This window comes from Coccinella septempunctata, chromosome 4 (assembly GCF_907165205.1).
Source record: "Coccinella septempunctata chromosome 4, icCocSept1.1, whole genome shotgun sequence".
NCBI classification, from domain to species: Eukaryota; Metazoa; Arthropoda; class Insecta; order Coleoptera; family Coccinellidae; genus Coccinella; species Coccinella septempunctata.
Window position 1 is genome coordinate 19,394,937 of NC_058192.1, and position 20,955 is coordinate 19,415,891.

Sequence of the window (20,955 nt, forward strand, 5' to 3'; positions counted from 1 at the left end):
CGTTACTCACTTGTTATCAATGTAAATGTTAGATATTCCTCCCAAAAATCCACCGTATTCTTTCGTAGTATCCTCCCCAATATACAGCATGACAGGATCTCCCCTCAGCAATTTGATACCTTGGCCTTTGCTCTCTTCACCATTCACTCCAAGTATGGAAGCCTCCTCCCCAACAGTAACGTTCACAGTGTCCAAAACTCCATTTAATGTCATCTCCGACTCGATGCGTTCTCCATTTTGAAGTTCGAAAATTAGCTTTCTGTTTCTTATGGCAAGCTTTCCTACTTTATCGATGGTCATTAAGTAACTGGTGTTTGATGCTGTGTATAACTCGAAGTAAATATTGAAAGCTCTCCTTCTGTATTTGGCTGTGGTGTTCAAGATGAGATAGCCGTCTCCAGTGAACCAAGCACGATAGAAATTAAGCTCCTGAAATACGGGAAAAGACCGGTAGTGAAGTTTTATCAATCTCCTTGTGAAATGCTTAGGACAATAATGTTGGGAGTAGAAGAGCGAGCTGATGAAGTTGAAGGTTTCTAGTGGTTGTAATAAGCTGCAGAGCCGATTGACGAGTTTCAAAGGTCTATAAAAATGCCAAAAATTTGAGAAGAACGTTTTTATTCCTTCGAATCAGTAGGAAATATAGTTTTTGTTCTCAAGTTTCGAAAACGATATCGCTAAGATGGAGACCGTCAGCAGCGATACACTGATATGTAGTCGATTGCGTAAGTTTTCGACTGCTGTTCGGCATATAGCGAGCTGTATGGCCTCGATATCTACGATTACTCCCTGCTTGAGTTGTGGCAGGGTGTGTTGCGATGTTTGAAGACCTTATCTTCAAAGTAGTCCAAAAAAAAAAGAAGTCGCAGAGATGCTTTAATCAGGTGAGGAAGCTAGCCAACCCACGTATCATCGTAGCTCCGGCACAATTGGTTCAAACCAGGCAAACAGCTGATGAAATTCGAGCTGTGTGGGCTGTAGCTCCATTCTGCTGGAATAAGATGTCACCCAGATCGCTTACTTCGGCAAGTTTTTCTAATGTAGAAAGGTTTCCAACATTGAAACGTAACGCATGGAAGTTACTGTGGCGGTGACATTTGCCTTCTCGAAAAAGTAAGGGTCTATCACTCCGCAATGAGACACAGCACATCAAATTGTGACTAGATTAGTGTAGTAACCGAAGAAATCCAGGCTATACCGCTTTTTGCCGAGAACTACTATGTGATCTGTGGCCGAGAAGAGGTCGAAAATGGCCGAAACCGACTACATCAGTTTATCGCTACTGGCGGCAGCCATCTTAGCGATATTGTCTTCAAAATTCGAGTACGAATCTATATCTACTTCCTACTGATTCGAATGAATGAAACCGTTTTCTTTAACTTCCACCATTTTATTGTAGCTCTTTGAAAAACGGCAATCGGTTTTGCCGCCCCTGTATTCAGCACTGAAATTTGTTTCAATTGGAGCAAGTAAGGGGTGATTTTAATAGGAACAGACGAACCCTTTTGGTTTCCATTGAAACCTAACTCCAACATTACTCCTACTTTACTTAACTGACCCTTTTAATGAGATTCAAAAAAAGGTTGGACAAGGACTCTTATTCGGCTCATATCAAAGAAACTCCCGAAGAAACTATACTACCTCCCAACCGTCGTCCGATTGCATTGCGGTATCTGCAACCACCAAAGTCAACTCAGAAATTCTGAAATTTCGAACTTTACGAACTGATAGTAAACGCCAACGATAGACCGCAGATCTAACAGCACATAATATAAAGATCGCAAAATTAGGCCAATGGACAAAATCTCAACGAAGTTTGTACATAGTTCATTTTTCCTTGAACCCTTAGGCCGATTTCACCAATTTTTATTCTGAATTGTAGCTCGATTCTTCGGGAATATAATGGTTCAAATGAAGTCCTCATCTTCAGTTACGTCGTTTATTGTTATATAAAAAGAATTAACAGTAAGATTTTATTCACAATACCCGGTGGAGTGAATTGTTGACAGATGTTGCCTCATTGAATATATCTTCAATTATTTATTGGAATATTTTAATTTCGAGAGAAATTACAGCACTCAATTGAGCATGTTTGGAAGAATGTTAGGTAGAACTGATAAAAGGCTAAGGAACAGAGCCCATGCAGTGGTTGATCTGTATCAACCGATTATAGGTATTATTATTCCTAGCATGGGAAGTTGGTTGACTGGGGTCATAAGAGAACGTGGAAGCCACACTATAAGATATTTAGTATGATATGCGAAAGAAAGTTTTTGGTCGAAATGAATGCTAAAATCCTTACAAGAGTCAGTATTATTTAATGGAGTATTATTGATCGAATAGGCAAAGTTGACAGAGCTGTGCTTACTAGAAAAAGTGAAAAAACTGCACTTGTCCATATTAAGGGAAGCTCCTTAGCTCTTAGCGTTCAATTATTCACATACTGAAACCATTTATGGCCATATGCACCGTTTCATTAAACGAGATTAATTCCTTAAACATCTTTCCATAGAGATTCTATGCTTAGACGTCGTTTTAGAGCTTAAGCTTCGTTCAATCAAACGGTGCATACGGCCATAAAAGTGCTGTACTTTCTCTCGAGATTAAGATATCGCAATGAATGAAAAGAGGAAATATTCAGAAAAGATGAGGCAACATCTGGATGTCATTCTCGTCTGTAGATTCGCTCCATAGTATGTTTTGAATAAAACCTTACTTTTCATTCGTTTTGTTCAGACCTGTATATAACAAAAAACGGTTTAACTGACTATGGCATCTGAACAGTGATTTCCGAGAAATCAAGCTGTAATAAAAAAATCCTGAACAGCAAGAACATGCTACACCTTCCTACTGGATTCCTTACTGGTCATTGCCGCCTCAAGGAGCATTTAATCAGTCTATCAGAAGCTGACTGTAAGAAAAATGGGAAACCTCCTTGAAGCCATCCCAGATACTGGAAATAATTGGAACTTTTCTTCAACTGGATGGCGAGCTATGGTCGACACAGCGGCGACGCAAACCCACCCAAAATCTCAAATCTACATGAATTTTCAATGGTATCGCAAGGCTATTGAATGAAAAACGTGTGAAAAAACCACTTGAACACCATAGAGTCGGTGCCAGATGGTACAATAATAATCTCACCTTTACATTTCTCGGGAAAGTATTATACGAAACTATTGTCCGCAGGTTTCTCTCGCTACGATGATTCAGAAATCCAACGAATGATGTCGTGTTGACCGATATGCAGCTCCTGTTGAATGTTGGACTCACACCTCCTACAAAGTACCTACTCTGTCTTATCCTGAAAACGTGCATTCTAATCAAATTCCTTATTTCGTTTACGGACATGTCGTTCACAGTAACATCGTAATACTGCTTATTGCTCTTGTATTGCAATGCGATGTTGATGTTGTTTTCCTTGCCGTCATTGAATTTCTTCTCGATTGGTATGGAGACTATCGTGGAGTTATCGTTGTGTCTCATGTAGAATTCCAGTTTGCCGTTATTCAGCACGAGGGACATGAAGGCGCATGGATTCTGGAATGAGTGAAAGCCATTATTCAATTAAAGATTAAAGTCTGCCTGGAATGTTTTAAGAATAAGTGGATGATGGCCAAAACCACATCCCTCTATCTTCTTTTCTCTCCAGTTATACAGTGAAAACTCATTTGTCGGTTCTTTGAATTGGTGCCTATATTTCGTGAAGTTTCAGTAATATCGGAAAACAAATGTAGGCAACATCCTAGATTCACCTTTTCATGTAGAATTCAGTGGCATGGTGGAAGATTTTTTTTAGTCCACCATTTCAATGATATCATAGTAACTTCTATTTATAAACCCTAAGTGAAAATTCATCCTCATTTTAGAATGATTCGGTTATTTTATTCCTCGTGTTTTTGTTTTATTTCACATAATTTTAATTATAATTCAGGATTCAGACATCGTGGGACAGTTTGGACTTGAAGAGTCAGTCTTCAAACTTCAGTTCTGAACACCGTGAAAAACATCCTAAATTTGAAGGTAACCGAATTTTGTTCGTCATTACCGGTAATCCAGTGTCAAGACATTCTCACCGACGCGAAATCCACCGATTCTTGGCACATGAGGGACATACCCTTTCCGCACCCCGCAGCTGGGTAAAAAAGAAGATGTTCCCTCGTTAGTCGTTAAAAGTAGCCTTTAGCCAGTATATTTTAGTTGATTTTTTGTATCCATGAATGTTATGAATCTGAATTTTTCCCAGTGATATATGAAGGTATTATCCTTTAGTTTTTAGTCTATCATTAACCTCATTTCGGATTATAACGATGCGTTGAAAAAAAATTGATGTCGTCTTTGATTGACCGGAAACAGTCTCAATTATACATTGTTCAGTAGCAGTAAAAGATGTTTGCATCTTAAAACAGTTGTCATAGAGAAATTAGATACTCACAGATATTTCTTGTGCCAGAAACAGAAGACTATTTTCATCGAAAGTCCTGAAATTGAGAATCACCGAAAACTGTTGTGGGTTCAACGTGGACACGTTGTACAATGAGTAACCTCCATCCACATATAGGGTGTTGAGTTTTTCCTGTTCAGACCCCCTTGCCTCCCTGTAAGAGTCACTTTCTGTCAGAAAAAAAAAGGAACTGTACATTCAACTACTTACGTTTCGCATGCTGTGCAGTTTCCTACACTCTTCACGAAATTCCACAGTCCAACGTTGATTTCGTTGAGGAAGAATTCGTATAAACAGCCAGCACTAGAGTGATTCACGTTTGTGCCTATATTTATCAGATCATTGGTGGATATGTGGAGTAGTTGCGTATCTGGTATCTCAATAACTTGGTTTTGGATGAGGAGGTATAAGTTGTTCTGTTTTCTGTGCAGAAATGATTACAATGATACAGAATTCTTCGAAGAGCATTATTTAATGGGAAATATCAGATTTAGATTCAGACTCCTGTTTTTATTTTCTTTGAAGAATTTATATTAATAACTCGTTTCATTCGGGTTTCAGTTTGCAGTTTGCTGAATTGAAAGAAAGTAAAATGGTTCTTGTGTACATGTTGTGTTTTCATCCTCAAAAACACTGTAAAATTAATGAATTTCGCATAAGACTAATCTTTTTTAACGACAAAGATTAAGAATTTGACTTGGTACGCATTTGTCACTTGATATATCTTTATTATTATTGATTAATCCTACAAAATATGGTTTCCATTAAAAAAAATTATCATTGACGTCTTATCTCGAATTTTTCTTATATCAAAAAAGCGCAATTTGAAATACCAATCGAACTGTCCGAGCATATTCATAACAAAAAACTATGATTTACTCCATTTAATTTAAACTATAGACTCGCACCAAAGGGTTACACCTTTCCAGTCTTTGCTCGCACTGTCCCAACAAGCATATTATGATTTTCATGATTTACCGAAAGAGACGAAGTCAAGGCATCCGCCTGAGTAATAGCCATATTATGCGAGTATACCGTGAATAGATTATTTCCAAAATATCTCACCTAACTTTCAATTTCAAAATCTCAATACTCGGTACGGCTAAATCACAAGTGATTAATGAATGTTTGATAGCCAATAAGTGAATAATGGCTCATTAATCACAAGTGATTTATGGTTATCTTAATGCTCCAGGAAATGAACAGATCGAGGATAAAAGAATGTTTTCATAGCTGACCAAAAGTCACACCAAAGGAGTTATCGAGGATGAACTCCACAATATGTACATGTCGACGCTACTGCTTACACCGTAACGAACAACCATACATCTTACCTTTTTATTTCTACTGTGGTAATCCTATCCTTGTCGATTTCTACTTCGACAGGAAATTTATTCCATTCGAGCATAAAGAGATCGTCAATAACTCTCATGCTGATCTTGTGACCGTTACTCGACAAGTTGAGCAGATCGCAGGTACTGCAATTGAACTTCATTCGCATACTGTTGAATACTCCTATATTTTTCACCTGATACCACCTGGAGCAGTTTGCTAGGGATATCGGAAGGTATAACTGAAAAAATGGGAAAGTTAGATATGACTACCCGATGCAAAATTGTTGTTTCGAACTTACGTTGTTGACTCTCTGAGTGGTGAAAGTAATGTTAGACTTCAATGCTAGTATTTTGTTTTTCAGGTTATTCAGCTGCTCGTAGCTTTGTGCGAGAAGATCATTCTTCCTGTCAATGATGCCATGAAGATTGGTATTTATGTTGAGTTTCTCGATTTCGTTTATTTTCGAATAAATTTGCTCGTTCAATTCTCTCGTTTCTGAAAATATGAATTGTGAATTCATGATAGCTTTTAGCTCGAATGTTCAGATGTGACTCGCACAAATCGAAGTTTCCTTTGTCGAAGATATCTGATTTACCAGAGATTAATAAAGAAACTAAAATTTTACGAATTTTGTTCAATGAAATTGATGATATGAATACCCCTTCTCAAAAGCTTTCACATGACTAAGGAGGGCTGAAATTTAAAACTGCATTAAGGAAAGGAGAGATCTGACAATGTGAATACCACCATAATATCGCCCATATCACAAAATCCTTGCAAACCAAAATTTATAAAATCGTGCAATCCGCCCCTGAGATAATTGAGGCGTTCTAAACTTAAAACTCGCTCTGTATATTATGCAGGGTGTTTTCAAACGTGAGGCTTTTTCTTGCCACAAGGTAAAAGTAATCAATATAAGTCATTTCACCGAAAATTGTCTATCTGAAATATTCAAGATGGTTGAGTTACAACCCCTAGAAGAAAAAATTTCATTAAATTTAAAGTACGAGACTTCCACAATCTCGTGACCCCGGCATCGGAAAATTGAAACAAAATATAACATTTGGCTGGACAATGAATGGGTTCAGTACTTCCTGGTCTAACTAATTAGTTGCATCAGGTCACCCGAAAAAATTGTTGTATCGTGCGATTTAGATTTAAAAAAGTGTAGAAGATTGAGACAGTCAATCGAAAATGCTTATGTTGGTTGACTGATAAAGTGCAGGGTGCGAACAAGAAGAAGATTGTGATGACCATTGTGAAAAAATTTGTGAATAATTTAGACGAATTTTATTGATGAGATTTTGTACAAATATTCAATGTTTTTACACTTGATTCTAAGTATTTTTGTTGACATCGGAAATCGGAATAAACCATTCAATAAAATAGTTCAAGTCACTAAAAAATGAGAAAAATGCGGCAATTCTGAGTTTCCAATTTCATTCCCACGTAAAATATCGAAATGATCTAGGGTCGTATTAGGATCTATTTCAGTAATTTGAATTTTTTTTTCAACTTTGTTGTTTTGAAAGTTTTGTATAGGTGATTCTTGATGAAACGCTTTATTTTGACCAGTTCTACTTTCTGTAAAAATAAGCCTCACCTTTAAATAGACCCTGTCATTTCTCTCGAACCTGTTAAGAATTTTCTACTTACTTTCTTTCGATGTTAAATTGAGGTATTTATTGAAGGGTCTAGTCAAGTTATGCTCATTGATGTAACGCATGGTATTCACGTCAGAAATTATTCTCGTCATGTTTCTGGAGATATCGGAAGCTGTTTCGATGACCTCTTTCATGTCGTCCATGTTGGGTCTGCTCGTCGATATTCTTTCTTTCAAATTATGCATTAGCGAGCTGAAATTGTTGATGCTTATTCCGCTCTTGTAGATGTCTCTTTCCAGATTATCCAATTCGTACCTAACGTTGTCCAATTCTGAAAAAAAATATACTTTTAGCCTTAAAATGTTTTGGAACTGTGAGATTCATTTACTTTTTCGTAGGTCGTTCTGGTTCACATGGTTTATTATTCTCTGTTTGAGACGATCAGAAAATCCAAAGGAGAGGGTGCTTTGAATGAGTAGTGTGTCGGTGTCTGAAGGGTTTATAATTTCGTTCACTCTGTTGAAAAGAGCCTCTGCTTCAATTGAGTCGTTTTCTGCTTCGGAGACTCCTTTGGCAATCTTTTCGTAACTTTCCCCTGCGTTTATCTTCTTCCATTCCTCCTGGGTGAAATTCACTTGTCTAAAAAAATTTACAACTGGTGAATTTCACAACTTCAAGTGAATTACGTAAATACATATTTATTGAACTAACAAAGTACTCAAACTCAAAAAATCCTTTTGGAAGGAGGGTATACAAACATATGTGACTAAATTCAGAACCTTTTTACCCTAACCTTTTTAGGTCCATCAGAGTCTCGTTAAGATTTTCCACATGTTTTTTGATATCCTTTAACTTCTTCTCTATGTCTTCTGCATTATCCTCGTAATTTTCATCTCCTTTCTTCAATATTTCAAAGTATTTATCCAGATCAGTCGTCAAAAAATCTTGCGACAATTTCTTCACCATTTTAAGAGTCACATCTGCCTTCACTAGTTTATCTTTGGAATAAGCTATATCTTCCATGGTCTTTTTATACCTATTCTTGAGTATCGATATTGTTTTGTTGACATCGTGGTATTTAATCGTATTGTCCTTATTTCTGAGCTTGACTTGCTTTGCTTGTTTCACGACCAATTCAGACAAATTGTTCATGTCATTGAACCTCATTTTCAAATGTTCAACTTCGTCAAATATTTTATCGATGTTTAAATCTTGGATTTGATAAATATCTTCAACCTGTTTTATAATGCCCTTGCAGTACCTAAAGATAATATCATTTTTTTCGTCCGTGTTTATAATTTTAGCGTTGGCGTCTATGTCCTTAAGTAACTTCATTCCTTCTTCCAATGATTTTTTGACGTTGAGATGTGAAGTACCGAAATTGTTCATCTCGTTAACGAAACTGTCCTTCTTATTTTGTAAATACGTTATGTTTTTTCCTATATCAATGGTAATGCTTCCTATGCGATTGATATTTTCGATTTGATTTTCAAGTTGTCTGGTCTTTGTTTTCAAAGCGCTGTGTAAATTGTTAGCTTTATCTTCGTATTTTCTAATGTCTTCAAGATTTTGAGAGAATTTTTCCATTTGGTCTTCAGTTCTGGTGAACCTTTCTTTGAGGAGATCGCTGCGATCTTCCAAAGCGTCGAGGTATTTCCAAGGACCCTGCAAGCCATCCCCAAAGGATTCGAGCGTTTCATTTAGTCGATTCGATATGTCGTCTATAGAGTTGAATAATATCTGAGTGCATTCATCGCAAGCTGAAAACAAAATGATTCTGATATTCTCCTTTCCAGGGCAATATTCGTGGAAATGACGCCATTACATGATAATGGAGGAATCAACTCATTAAATAATATCGCTCCACTTACCCGTACAAACTCCGTTATCAATGTATTTCCTTGGACTTTTGCACTGGTCGCATCTCATACCTGTAAAACCATCGTGGCACTGACAGCGGCCGGAAATTTTGTCGCAAGTTGTTGTGATGCTGCCGTAGGGATTGCAATCGCATCTTTCACAAGAGCCTTCGATATCTTGAGGTTTCCCGAAATATCCATCTTCGCATTTGTTACATTTTTTTCCTGTGTATCCTGAGAATGGAAAATAATTATATAAGTGCAAACAAAGACAAAATTTGCCAACAGCATTCAGTTCATATCTCTGTGAATTTCATTCAGAAATCTTATTTTAGTACGAAGGAGGAACAAAAACATTGCCAACGTTTCAATCTGTTGTCATTCCTTTTCAAGAGTAGTATCGTATTTGAATCGAATTAGATAAGAGCCTTGAAAAAGAACCACCGAAACGTTGGCATTGTATAAAAACTAAAAGAAAAAACAATTCAATAAAGTTGTCCAAACTCCTGCTTAAATTCAATCAGCAGCCTTATCTATATTCGATGGTCAGTAATCAATATCTACCAATAGAATTCGCTATTATTCTTCTTACTCTTTTTATTTCTTAGATACACCTACCTTCTTTGCACATACAGACGAACTGGTTCATCTTATGGTTGGCGGTGCAGTTTTTAGCGAAGTTCTGCTTTTCCGAAGGACATTGACACGGCATGCAAGAGTTGTCCTGTGTTTTGTAAAATCCTTCAGCGCAATATTCACAATGAGGACCATTGGTATCGTTTCTGCAGTTCTGGAAATGATGAGAAATGAAAACTAATTTGCTGTTTTTACTTCACCTGCTTTTTACACTCACCAAACAATGTCCTGTGTCGATGTCGCAAGTGTCCGATAGCCCATTGCAATTGCATTTTTTTGCCACTCCCACGATCCTATCTACCCATGTGTGAGGAGAATCTTCTGGTTGTAGTCTATATCGATAATGACCAGAACTAGGATCCTGACAAGAGAGGGAGGTGTATTCCTCAGGGCATTCGCACTTCTCTATGGTTCTTGCGCGTTGAGCAGAAGATATCATCACAGCCTTATCCAGAAGTACCTCGCTTGAATACAAAAAAGAGACATGAGTTCGCTTGAAAGATACTACCCGAAGAAGCAAATGTAGTTATCATGACAATATTCCAAGTATGACCCATTTGAAAGAGCCCTCTATTACTATAGTCACATATTTCACTATTCTTTGAGTCCCTTATTTTTGCTGGGACGTCTTCTGATCTTCCTCAACTTCATTTCCCTACAGTTCAAAGCTACACCCGTTTTGAATAAGCAACGTTGGTCGAGTAAAACCTATTGTCATTTCAAAATATTTTTATAGGTATGAGTAAAACGGATCTATTTTCACAACCCACCATCCAGTTCTGAACAGGAAATTTTTAAGGGATGAAGGAATATTAATGGTATCAACAGAGAATAAATAATTCAATCAATTGCAAATAAAGGATTTGTTAGTAGAAGAAGCATTGCACCTTGATAGAAATAAGCAGTAACCGTCTCCTGCTCAAAATAAACGTCAAATAGTAATTCGTTTAGGATACCTACATAAGTTTCGTATGAAGTGGGATCAGACGAAAAAGCAAGTGGCTAAACATTTTCGACCTAACATTTTTCCATATTGTTTAATTGATGCTTTCCGTAGAGAAACAACAGTTTGTACTAGTAGAGATTTTCGTAGGTACAAACTACCCAATCCAAATGAAAATGTGTTTTATTCCCAATGATACAGATATCAGCAAATGTTTCGATCTACATCGATCTAGACACACACTATCATTCGGGGTATCGATGGAAAGACCATTCTATCGGAGAGTAGATGCTGACAATGTTTCTCATCCCAGTTTACGTCATCACTCATCAGAAGTATTACTCTCATCGACAGAAAAGCATGGACTAGGCGGAATACGAGGATGTATTGATATCTAGTTAGCCTAGACCAGTTCCATGCATAAAAAAAAAATATTGCGTTACCATAGCAACGAACAATAACTCATTAGAAGTGTCAGTGTGAAGTTTGAGGTCAAAAAAGTAAACCAGAGTTACGCAATGAATTAGAAGAAAGAAGATGTCCACCGAAATTGTGAAAATCGTAAAATTGGAGTATCGAGCCATCATCAAAAGTACCTGTATTTAAAAGGGTTAAGAGGTAAGCAGATTTACGAAGATATGCTTAATACCCTTGGTGATCAATGTCCTTCGTATGCGACCGTGAAAAATTGGACTGCAAGCAAAAGAGGTAAATTTTCCATTGAAGATGATGACCGACCGGGAAGGCCAGTTTCTGTGTCAGTCCACGAAAATATCGATGCAGTTCATGATATGATTTTATCAGACCGCCGAATTGGGCTAAAACGGATATCTGAAGCAGTGAATATTTCATACGAACGCGTTCATCATATAGTTCACATCAGTTTGGACATGAGAAAAATTGCTGTAAAATGGATCCCCAAATGTTTGAATGTTGACCAAAAGCGTGCATAGTAGAAGCATCGCGTTCGATCTGTGCTCGATTCGAAAACGATGTAGACTTCTTAAACCCATTGAACTCTAAAAGAACTGGAAGGGCCTCTTAGGTACCGAAATATGACGAAAAGTGTGTCCAACTGAGACGGAAGATGTAGAGCAAGTCATCTCTTTCTAATGGTTCGGCAACCAATCGAATAACCGCATCAGACGTCGGACGCAGCAGTCGTCTTACTTCAACGTCCCGGGTTGTTTTTGTTTACATCGTTATAAACCAATTGACAGAGCGCAGAGAGAGATAGATTGCTCTACACCTTCCCTTTCAGTCTTCCTCAGTTTGCCTGCATCGAGACGCCGTTCCAGTTCTTTTAGAGTTCAATGCTTAAAACGAATTGTTACTATGGATGAGACTTGGGTACAGTTCTACGATCCAGAAACAATCGATGGAATGGCGACACTCTGGTTCTCCAAGACCTAATAAGTTTCGTGTCCAAAAATCTGCTGGAAAAGTTCTTGCTTCAATTTTTTGGGATTCCAATCATAATTGATTTTTTGGATAAGGGTAGAACAATAACCGGATATCACTATCCGATATTACTGACCACTCTACGGGAAAAAATTAAAGAGAAAAGACGCGGAAAGCTATCCAAAGGTGTTTTGTTTTTGCAGGACAACGCCTTTGCACACAAATCTAATGCTGCCATGCAAAAAATTCGTGATTTAGTAAGAACACCTCCCTCATTCACCAGATTTGGCTCCATCCGACTATCATCTCCTCCCTCAACAGAAAAAAGGTTTGAAAGGTCGTAAATTCTCTTCCAACGAGGAGGTAATAAAAGCTGTGGAGGTCTGAGAGCAAGAAGAAGCATTTTTTTTGAAAGGTCTAGAGACGTTGCAGGTTCGCTGTAATAAATGTATCCAATCAAGAGGACAAGAGGAGAATATATTGAGTAATAAAATATTTTGACATTGAAACTTTGTATGGGTCCATAGTAGGCTAAGAATTTTTCAATATATCCTCGTATATTGAATGCCTGCACCCTTCGATATAAATATCAACAAATATTACGATCTGAATTTGGATCACCACACACCATTTCATTAATCTACCCAATTTCAAAAGATTGATATATGTAAAAGAACCCTAATTGTTACAGCTGGAATCATAAGGACAGAAGTATTATATTTTCATCCTAATGGAAGCCATTCGATTAGTTTTCGTATCAAATGTCTTAAGACCACAAGGGTTGTGAAGTCGAGTCCCTAATTTCCGAAAGACAAAACTGCTTCCTTTATTCAACGTCGACTGGGAAGCGTTTCGTGACGAATGGAAAAATAATATTTACATTCTCGTACTGAACTTTATACGATGTCGATGTTAATAAAGCGGGTAATAAGTCTCTGCTCTGCAGACGTGCCAGACTAGTGTTTGGCAGGGTGAATATTTCGAACATTCCTGAACGACATGTCGAAACTATTTTTACGGCTTTCGATAAAAATAGCGAATAGTGAATCTGGGAATCGATATCTGGAGGAGATGAGGTGAAAGAGGAGACGAAATAACCCAGATTCGTCGTGCACAATAACATCTAATCGATCGTGCTTATGACAATGCTTCACCGGAAAATGTCCGTCAGTTTGCCAAGATCTGATTGAAATTCTTAGCGGATTACTTGACGTCTTCTAATAAACCTCTGGTATTAGGCGTGAGTTGGAGGCCGGAGGTTTTCAAATAAGAGCCTTCATTGTATTAATAATAAACGTGTTATAGTCGACATCAAGGAAGGTAAAGGGGATAATAATAATTAGAAACAATAGCCATCATAAAGATGCCTACAAATATACAGGGTGACTCTTCGACTTGTACAAATATTTTAACAGTAGATTCTTGAGGTCGAAAGAAACACTTTTTTTCTTTACCATTTCTTCCGATTCGACTCGGTTTGCGAGATACAGGCTGTTGAAAGACCATCTCACAAACGGTTTCATCGAATGAAATGAATTTCGGAATATAGTTTTTTATTTATTTGATTAATCATTCTTGAAAAAACGATATCACCCACGTCTTCCAGGTTTCTCAGTAGGACCATCACGTAACATAAAAATACCAAAGAACTCTTGAAACTAAGTTGGACGTTATCTAATGAATATGTGAACGTTGTGTAAAATAGAAGTATTATTTATATTTTCTCGTATAATGCGCTGTTTTCGAGTAATGTTCAAAAATACCTATGGTATTCAGAAAATTGGGTACTTTGGCTGAATTCAACTCTGTTTGAAAGGTCCACAGATGTGCAGTCTCATAGATTTAGCTGAAGGGAATTCTGATTCTCCAGGAGTGGCACAGCTCATTATGAAAACTCAAAATGGCTTTATCTTTTTATCAGGGCCGAATCGGAAAAAATGGCATAGGAAAAAAAATTTCTTTTAACCTCAAGAATCTCACACAATCCACAAGAAAACCACATGCTATTATGAACTAAGGTATATTCGCAGTAGAAAAGACTATTCAGTGTGTCAATTTGAAAAGGTACCACCTTTAATATCTCGGCTCCCATGCATAATCAGAAAAAGAGTTGGTTCATTGGAGGACATTTCTTCGGGTTATTGGTTCCAATAAATTTGCATCAACCCGGTGAGCGTAATGTCAGCAACCCCTAAAATCTTAAATGCAAGTAAGAGGGTTAAGCGGCACTAGGAGAGGGCCAATTGAATGTCCACCACCATCTCCAGACTTAACACCTCTAGATACTTTCCTCTGGGGACATTTAAACTCGGCTGTGTATAAAAGACAGTCCTTAGATATAAAAAATATCAAAGTAGGAATTGCGTGCCGAAAAATTAAAGTTGAAGTTTTCCAAAACTTCCCCTTATAGGGGTTATATATGAGTATACAAATTATTTTGAAAATCTTGTGTAGTAAAACATTTTTCTCATTATTTTCAAATTTCATTGCGAATCTTGGTATAGTAACTATTCAAATTTTTTTTTTTTTTAAGTACTAAAAAAAAGGGCAAGTGTAAGGCACTTTCTAAGTACCTTGAGAACAAGCTGTAACTCAACTCCTCTCCTCTTGCAATTTTTTTGATTGTGCATGGGCGCCGAGATATTAAGGGTGGTACCTTTTCGAATTAACACACTGTATGGCTCACTTTCAGCAACGAAAACACAAGAAAAATATCAAAACGGCTATAAATAGAAGTAGGAAATAATAATGTATAATGGAAACTTCAAAATCGTCAGATCATTGGTACAAAGAGAGAAGAAATTATAAAGAAAAGCAGTCAATATGTCGGATATCTGGGAGGTTATCATAAAATCCTGGGTACGTTCGTATTATGTACAGAAAAAGAGGGATCATGTAAAAAGGTAACCCAATCCGATAACCCCAATACTCACTTTACGCAGTTTTACCAGTAAAATATACAAAAATAAATGGAAAAAAAAATGTCCATTGATGACGAACATTAAGGTATTCATTTTCCTTTTCTTCTAGCAAGAGAATCCATGTAGAGACGAATGAGTTCAAAACTCCAGGGGTAACATATGGAGTTTGAAACATTTCAATTTGAAAAAAATTTTTTCTTGATAAGATTTGAAGATGAAATAAAAGATTTCTTTCATTCCTAGATGTCCGAAGCAATACAGCTGTGGTGTTAAGCTTTTCGGCAAGTTTTTCAAACAGATTTCTTATGTCTAAGGACGTCTCCAAAGGACATTGGCCATAGAAATATCGTTAAAGATCGACCATAGTGCGCCAATGCGGCAGAAGAACCAAACGCTTGGTAATATTGGGATAAAAAGGTGAATTGAGTTGGATATCGTTATCTGCCAGGTGGCGCTGGTGTAGTAGCGTCTACTGGCTGTAGAGGTGGGAGTTGTTTTCTGACGAGGTCAAATAGTACCGAAACCGTGGTCAGCATCTACTCCCCCTCGAGGAAATGGTCTTTTGGTTGGTACTCCGAGAGATGATAGTTGGCTAGTTCGACTCAGGTCGTGAGATTTGTTGACTTTTTATCGATGGATGTATCTGGATTGATTTCCAGTATTATATTTCTGCCTTGATATATGAAAGCGTTATGCTTTTTATGATTCAAACTAATGTTGCAAAAAATATCTGAGCATGAATAAATTATAACATCACGGTGTTATAATCCTGTTTTTCCTGTTCCTGTATAGAATCAGGCTGGGATGAGGCCAAATAGTCCTCCCTCCGCATTATCCCCACCCGGTTCGCCTCATAAACCGGTTTTACGGCCTCATTCCGGATTCAATATGCGGAATCATGTTTGTTATAACAAGTCCGGGGGGTTCTCAACTGGTGGTTTCTCTACGCAAATAATTCCTATTTGCGATGGGGACGACGAAGCCCGGAGTTGGCGGCGGTGCGTCCAACTTCAGAAATTGGATGTGAACATGCATGCGCGGATGCGGCCGCAACTTGTATGGAGTTATAAAACGACCAGCTCGAGTTTTTGCCGCCCCAGAAGTAGGTCGAGCGGTGGAATGAAGGCTTAAAGTTCGGACGGCTTTGCGTGAAATCTCTTCTAGACGAGTTGGGAATGGTAGGATTGAGAGCTGCCGCCGAATAGACATCAAATGGAATTACAGACACTGAGTTTCTCCTTATGGACCTTATGTCTGTCGAAGAAACCGCTGTCCTAAGACTTGTTAGGTTCGCTCAATCTTTTCAATATTGAGGGTGCCTTCGACCTTCGACTCGCTTTATTTCCGCTGAGCCCAGGAGGGTGGATCAACTAAGACTGTTGCACAGCTATCTCTTCAACATTCACAAATTGCAAAAGTTTTTTGAATTTCTTTCTCTATTTTTCCTATTTTCTAATGAAAAACCACTGATATAATGGGAGCTAAGAACTGAAGAACAAAAGAATCATCACTTGGAAGACCGAACCTGGTCGAAAGGCCCTCCTGGTCAAAATCAAGATTTGGAATATTATTAATTTTACCTACGGTCATATGTGTAGATTATGGATGTAAGGGTTGTGTAATGTTATGTTACTGTTTTAGTTTTATTTGTTGTCATTGTCATGTCATTGCTGTATTCCGTTACCGAGAATAAATCTACAAAGATTAAAAAAAAGGTTCGATCAGACTTATAATTTCTCAAGGCTAATTGCCACTGTGTGCCCTCCTGTGACTGAAGAGACCCAACCGTGACCTACAGATCCTTCCACACCCCGGGCATGGATAGTCACCAACCTGATCTGGCCTCCGCTGTATTCTTCTCGAGTCTCAATTATAACTGTGGACCAAAGACCTCCACTGTGATCTGTCTAACTCTAGTTGTTCCCAGTAATAATTGGCATTAACTGATTGTTAGGTATTGATTCAGTATATCCTTTAAACCTCTTATACTGGCCTCCTGGTTTCCGAGACCCCTCTGTGAATTCGACATACACTATTTTGGGGAGTCTTGCATTCTCAGAATGTGGCCGCTCCATCTGAGTCAGGCCCTCGTTACTTGAGTCTCAATTGTTATACAACTAGCGCTATGCAAGACTTCTGCATTTGAAACTTCGTGGAACCATCTGAGGTGCATTATTTGTCTCAGATGACGTTGTTCCGTTTTGTTCAAGCTGTTTAATGTGTCGCCTGTAGGGCGTCCAGCTTTCGCTTCTGTGAATAAGCGTTGGGAGGACCACTGCTGTGTAAACAGCTGTCTTGCTCTTCAGATTGAGATCGTGATTTTGAAACAGTCTGTCCTTTAGCTTCCAAAATGCCCGTGATGCCGAATTGATACGGTTGTGTATTTCTATCTCTAGGCTAGCCCTAGCCCAAGTATTTGATGGTTGTTTTGGTCCCTCTACGATTGCATGTAAGCAGCTTCTATTGTCCCCAGATAACTTGTCGATAGATAATTGGTATAATTTGTGTTACTGGGGATGATGGAACTTGCAATTTCTTAAATCTCTAAGAAGAATAAGAAGACAATGTTTGCTATGGTTCTGATTTGGTCAGAACCTAACCTAAGTTTACATGTACAGGATGGGCAAAATTCTATGGGATTGAATGACAGCTCTGTAACTGTAAGAGCTAGGGAAAAATTGATGGCACGTTTCAAACCTCGATTTTCAAAAGATTGTTAATGGCCAAAACCGCATCCCTCTATCTTCTGAGAGTCAAATACTCACCCTGCATAGATTATCGGATTAACAGCGAATTTCATAATCGCTTTAATTTCAAAACCCCCTTCACTCCTACTTAAAATGAAATTAAGGAAAGCTTTGAAATTAAAGGAACGTAGAGCCAGGCTAGGCTTGACATTAATGGAACTAAGCAGTGGAGGAGTATTAAGTGATTTTTATAAAAATAAACAAATATGGGGAGTCCGAGAGAGTTGAACTCCTTTTTACTCTTAAGCCACTTAAGCTGTATCTGCAAATAGTAGCAACTCATTTTTTTGCTTGAAGATATCATGCCCAAATAGGTAACGATAGCTAATAGTAGACTGACGGTGAGATGAACATTTTGAGTACAGCAATTCTTTTTTTAGGAACCGAAAATTGGCCCATGCCTCCCTAACCCATGGGAGAGTTGAACAGAGGGCGAGAGAGACTTGACCATAACTTTGTTTATCAGGCAAAACATTGAAAGAAAACAATTTCCAATGACCAACGTCAAGGTTTTCATCATCAGATGTATCAGCATATGAAATACATATTTTATATTTCAGTCACTCTCTCTTTTATCCCGAGATGTTTTTTACTTTTTTAAACCTTGTATATTTGTTAATATTCATTTCTATCATTCATTTTTCTTTTTTTGAAGCAAACTATTATCTAAACTCAGTGCGGGAAACTTTGGACCACTGATTATGTCTCCCGACCATATAGCATGGGTCAAGTCTGCCGCACACCATTTTAGTCTGTTCAACATATGTTTTCTTGAAACTTTACCAACTATTAATAAAAAGGCTCATCGTTTGTAAAATAATATTAATCAATGAAAGCAATAAAACTTAATAACATCACGCACCTATTAAACTTTTCAGACAGTGTAACAAACAAAAATTATTCAATTTCTTATATCCTAACAACAAAATCACGTTCAACCCTCTCACTCCCGAACTGTTCTGATGTCGGCCAAAATGGAGCCGCCACTAGTTGAGCGAAATTTTAATTGAATATTTGAGGTGGTTCAAGTCTCCTACCTGAACAAGTCTCCCGGACTCTCCCTACCTACTTAGTTGTAAGTAGTGCAAAACTAATTGGTTGCCAGTGAGTTGCTAATTTTATTAACCGAAAACGTAACAATGGATTGGCTGAGGATTTAATACATTTAAGACAGTTACCTCCAGTGCTAGAATTATTTACGTGTTCGGGAGAAAATGCGAAATTTTGTTCGGAAAAACGGTTGGGAAATTCCTATAAAACTCATGAAATTCGTATCCATGACATGAATGGATTTATAACTAGGAAGATTCAACTTTAACAACTCACCTTATCTCTTCCTGCGTGGACGTCTTGACAGCCACGTTAGAAACGTTCTGCAAGATCACCATCATGCATCCCCTGTTCAGCTCCCGGTTGCAATCCGGCAGCAACTTGTCGGAGGTCCGGAAAATGCGCCAGTTCAGTTCGTCAAGCCTGACGTCGTCGCTGAAGCTGCTCTCGATTGTGACGTTGTTTCCGGTGAGGCGAACCAGGTATTCGGGCGTGGTGGAAGGGCCTATTATCCTCAGGAATCCGCCGTAGGAGAGGGTCAGGTCGCCGGTGAACTTGGGGGGTAGATTGATACAGGGCGAGGAGAATAGCTGCGAAAATTGGTGGATTGAAACGTTTCAGAGGTCAAGAAGGGTCGTATATCGAGGAAGAAATCTTATTTTCCATCTTACGTATCGTTTTTTTAGAGCTTTTTTCAGCCGATGAACAAACAGCACCCTTATAAGATCACTCCTGTGACTGCCACAGGGCCTTTTTTTAGAATCTACGAGGTCAAGTTGAAATTTGGAAATTGAATTGATGTACCGATGCTCCTTGTAAATCCATAATTAAACTAGCAAGAAAAGTTTTTCTAATCCGAATAAAGTGTACCAAAAATTTTCAGATTAACAAAGAATTTACAACCACACTAATATATAGGAGATTAAAATGAAAATGTGCCAATAACAATATTTTCTTGTGAAATAGGTCTCCAAATGTAAATTTGAGAACTGAAAAATACTTTGCTAGGAGTTGGTTATAACAGTATGCAATGATCGATAATAAAAATAATAAATGTACTTCTACTGGCTCGAAAAGTTAGGGAAACAAGTTATTGGATAATGGAAAAGAAATCTTTGTGCCTGCTCCAAATTTTTCTTTATTAAAAACGCGACATATGTTTCGACCCTCCCAAAATAGGGTCATCTTCAGGCATCTGCAGACACAAGATTTCTTTTCCATTATCTGATACCTCCAATGAATAAGATGTATAACAGATTTGATTTGAAACAAGTTATGGTTATGCAATATGAATACAGAATAAAGCAGAAATACACAAACCACCATAAACTTCAACTACAACCACGTATCAAGAACATTTATCTTGTCCTGCCAATAAACCACATATTTTCAGTCGAAAAACTGCGTACAATCTCATAAGCAGATATTTTTGAATGTTCTTTTAACATCGATTCAGGATCGAGTTTGAACTTTTGAGAGCATGGGGAGTCCGGGAAAGTTGAACTCCTTTTCACTCTGAAGCCACTTAAGTTGTATTTGTAAATGGTAGCAACTCATTTTTTTTGCGTCAATATATCATGCCCAAAGAGGCAACGGAAGATAATAGTAGAGTGATGGTAAGATGAACATTTTGAGTACAGCAATTCTTTTTGTAGGAAATGAAAATTGGCTCCCTAACCCATGGGAGAGTTGAACAGGGGGCGAGAGAGTCTTGGACATAAGTTTGTTTATCAGGAAAAATTGAAAGAAAACAATTTCCAATGATCAACTATTGTTTAGGTCAAGGTTCTCATCATTAGATGTATTAACATAATGAATTGAATATTTACTATTTCAGAGTCACTCTCACTTATTTCAGAGATGTTTTCGACTTTTTTGAACCTTTGTATTTTTTTTATATTTATTTCTATTATTCAATTTTCTTTTTTTTTGAAGCCAACTATTATCTAATTTCAGTGAGGAAACTGCGGGACCACTGATTATGTTTCCCTACCATAGCATGGGTCAAGTTTCCC

At 37.7% G+C, this 20,955-nt stretch overlaps 1 protein-coding gene and 1 long non-coding RNA gene across 2 annotated transcripts in view; one reads left to right on the forward strand and one right to left on the reverse strand.

Annotated features, from left to right (window-relative positions):
• Nucleotides 1-20,955, reverse strand: part of LOC123310875 (laminin subunit alpha-1) — a 301,873-nt gene that overhangs the window by 2,803 nt on the left and 278,115 nt on the right. The window contains exons 20-32 of the mRNA XM_044894560.1: nucleotides 19,217-19,530; nucleotides 10,096-10,342; nucleotides 9,861-10,032; nucleotides 9,255-9,476; nucleotides 8,177-9,143; nucleotides 7,772-8,022; nucleotides 7,436-7,714; nucleotides 6,078-6,274; nucleotides 5,779-6,017; nucleotides 4,655-4,867; nucleotides 4,436-4,598; nucleotides 3,145-3,540; nucleotides 11-429 (exon numbers count right to left, since the gene is read on the reverse strand). Coding sequence (XP_044750495.1) covers nucleotides 11-429; nucleotides 3,145-3,540; nucleotides 4,436-4,598; nucleotides 4,655-4,867; nucleotides 5,779-6,017; nucleotides 6,078-6,274; nucleotides 7,436-7,714; nucleotides 7,772-8,022; nucleotides 8,177-9,143; nucleotides 9,255-9,476; nucleotides 9,861-10,032; nucleotides 10,096-10,342; nucleotides 19,217-19,530 — 4,079 coding nt within the window. The remainder of the gene's footprint in view (nucleotides 1-10; nucleotides 430-3,144; nucleotides 3,541-4,435; nucleotides 4,599-4,654; nucleotides 4,868-5,778; nucleotides 6,018-6,077; nucleotides 6,275-7,435; nucleotides 7,715-7,771; nucleotides 8,023-8,176; nucleotides 9,144-9,254; nucleotides 9,477-9,860; nucleotides 10,033-10,095; nucleotides 10,343-19,216; nucleotides 19,531-20,955) is intronic.
• Nucleotides 9,755-10,033, forward strand: LOC123310877. Its single transcript, XR_006537405.1, has 2 exons — nucleotides 9,755-9,787; nucleotides 9,851-10,033. It is a non-coding gene; the product is annotated as an uncharacterized LOC123310877 (long non-coding RNA).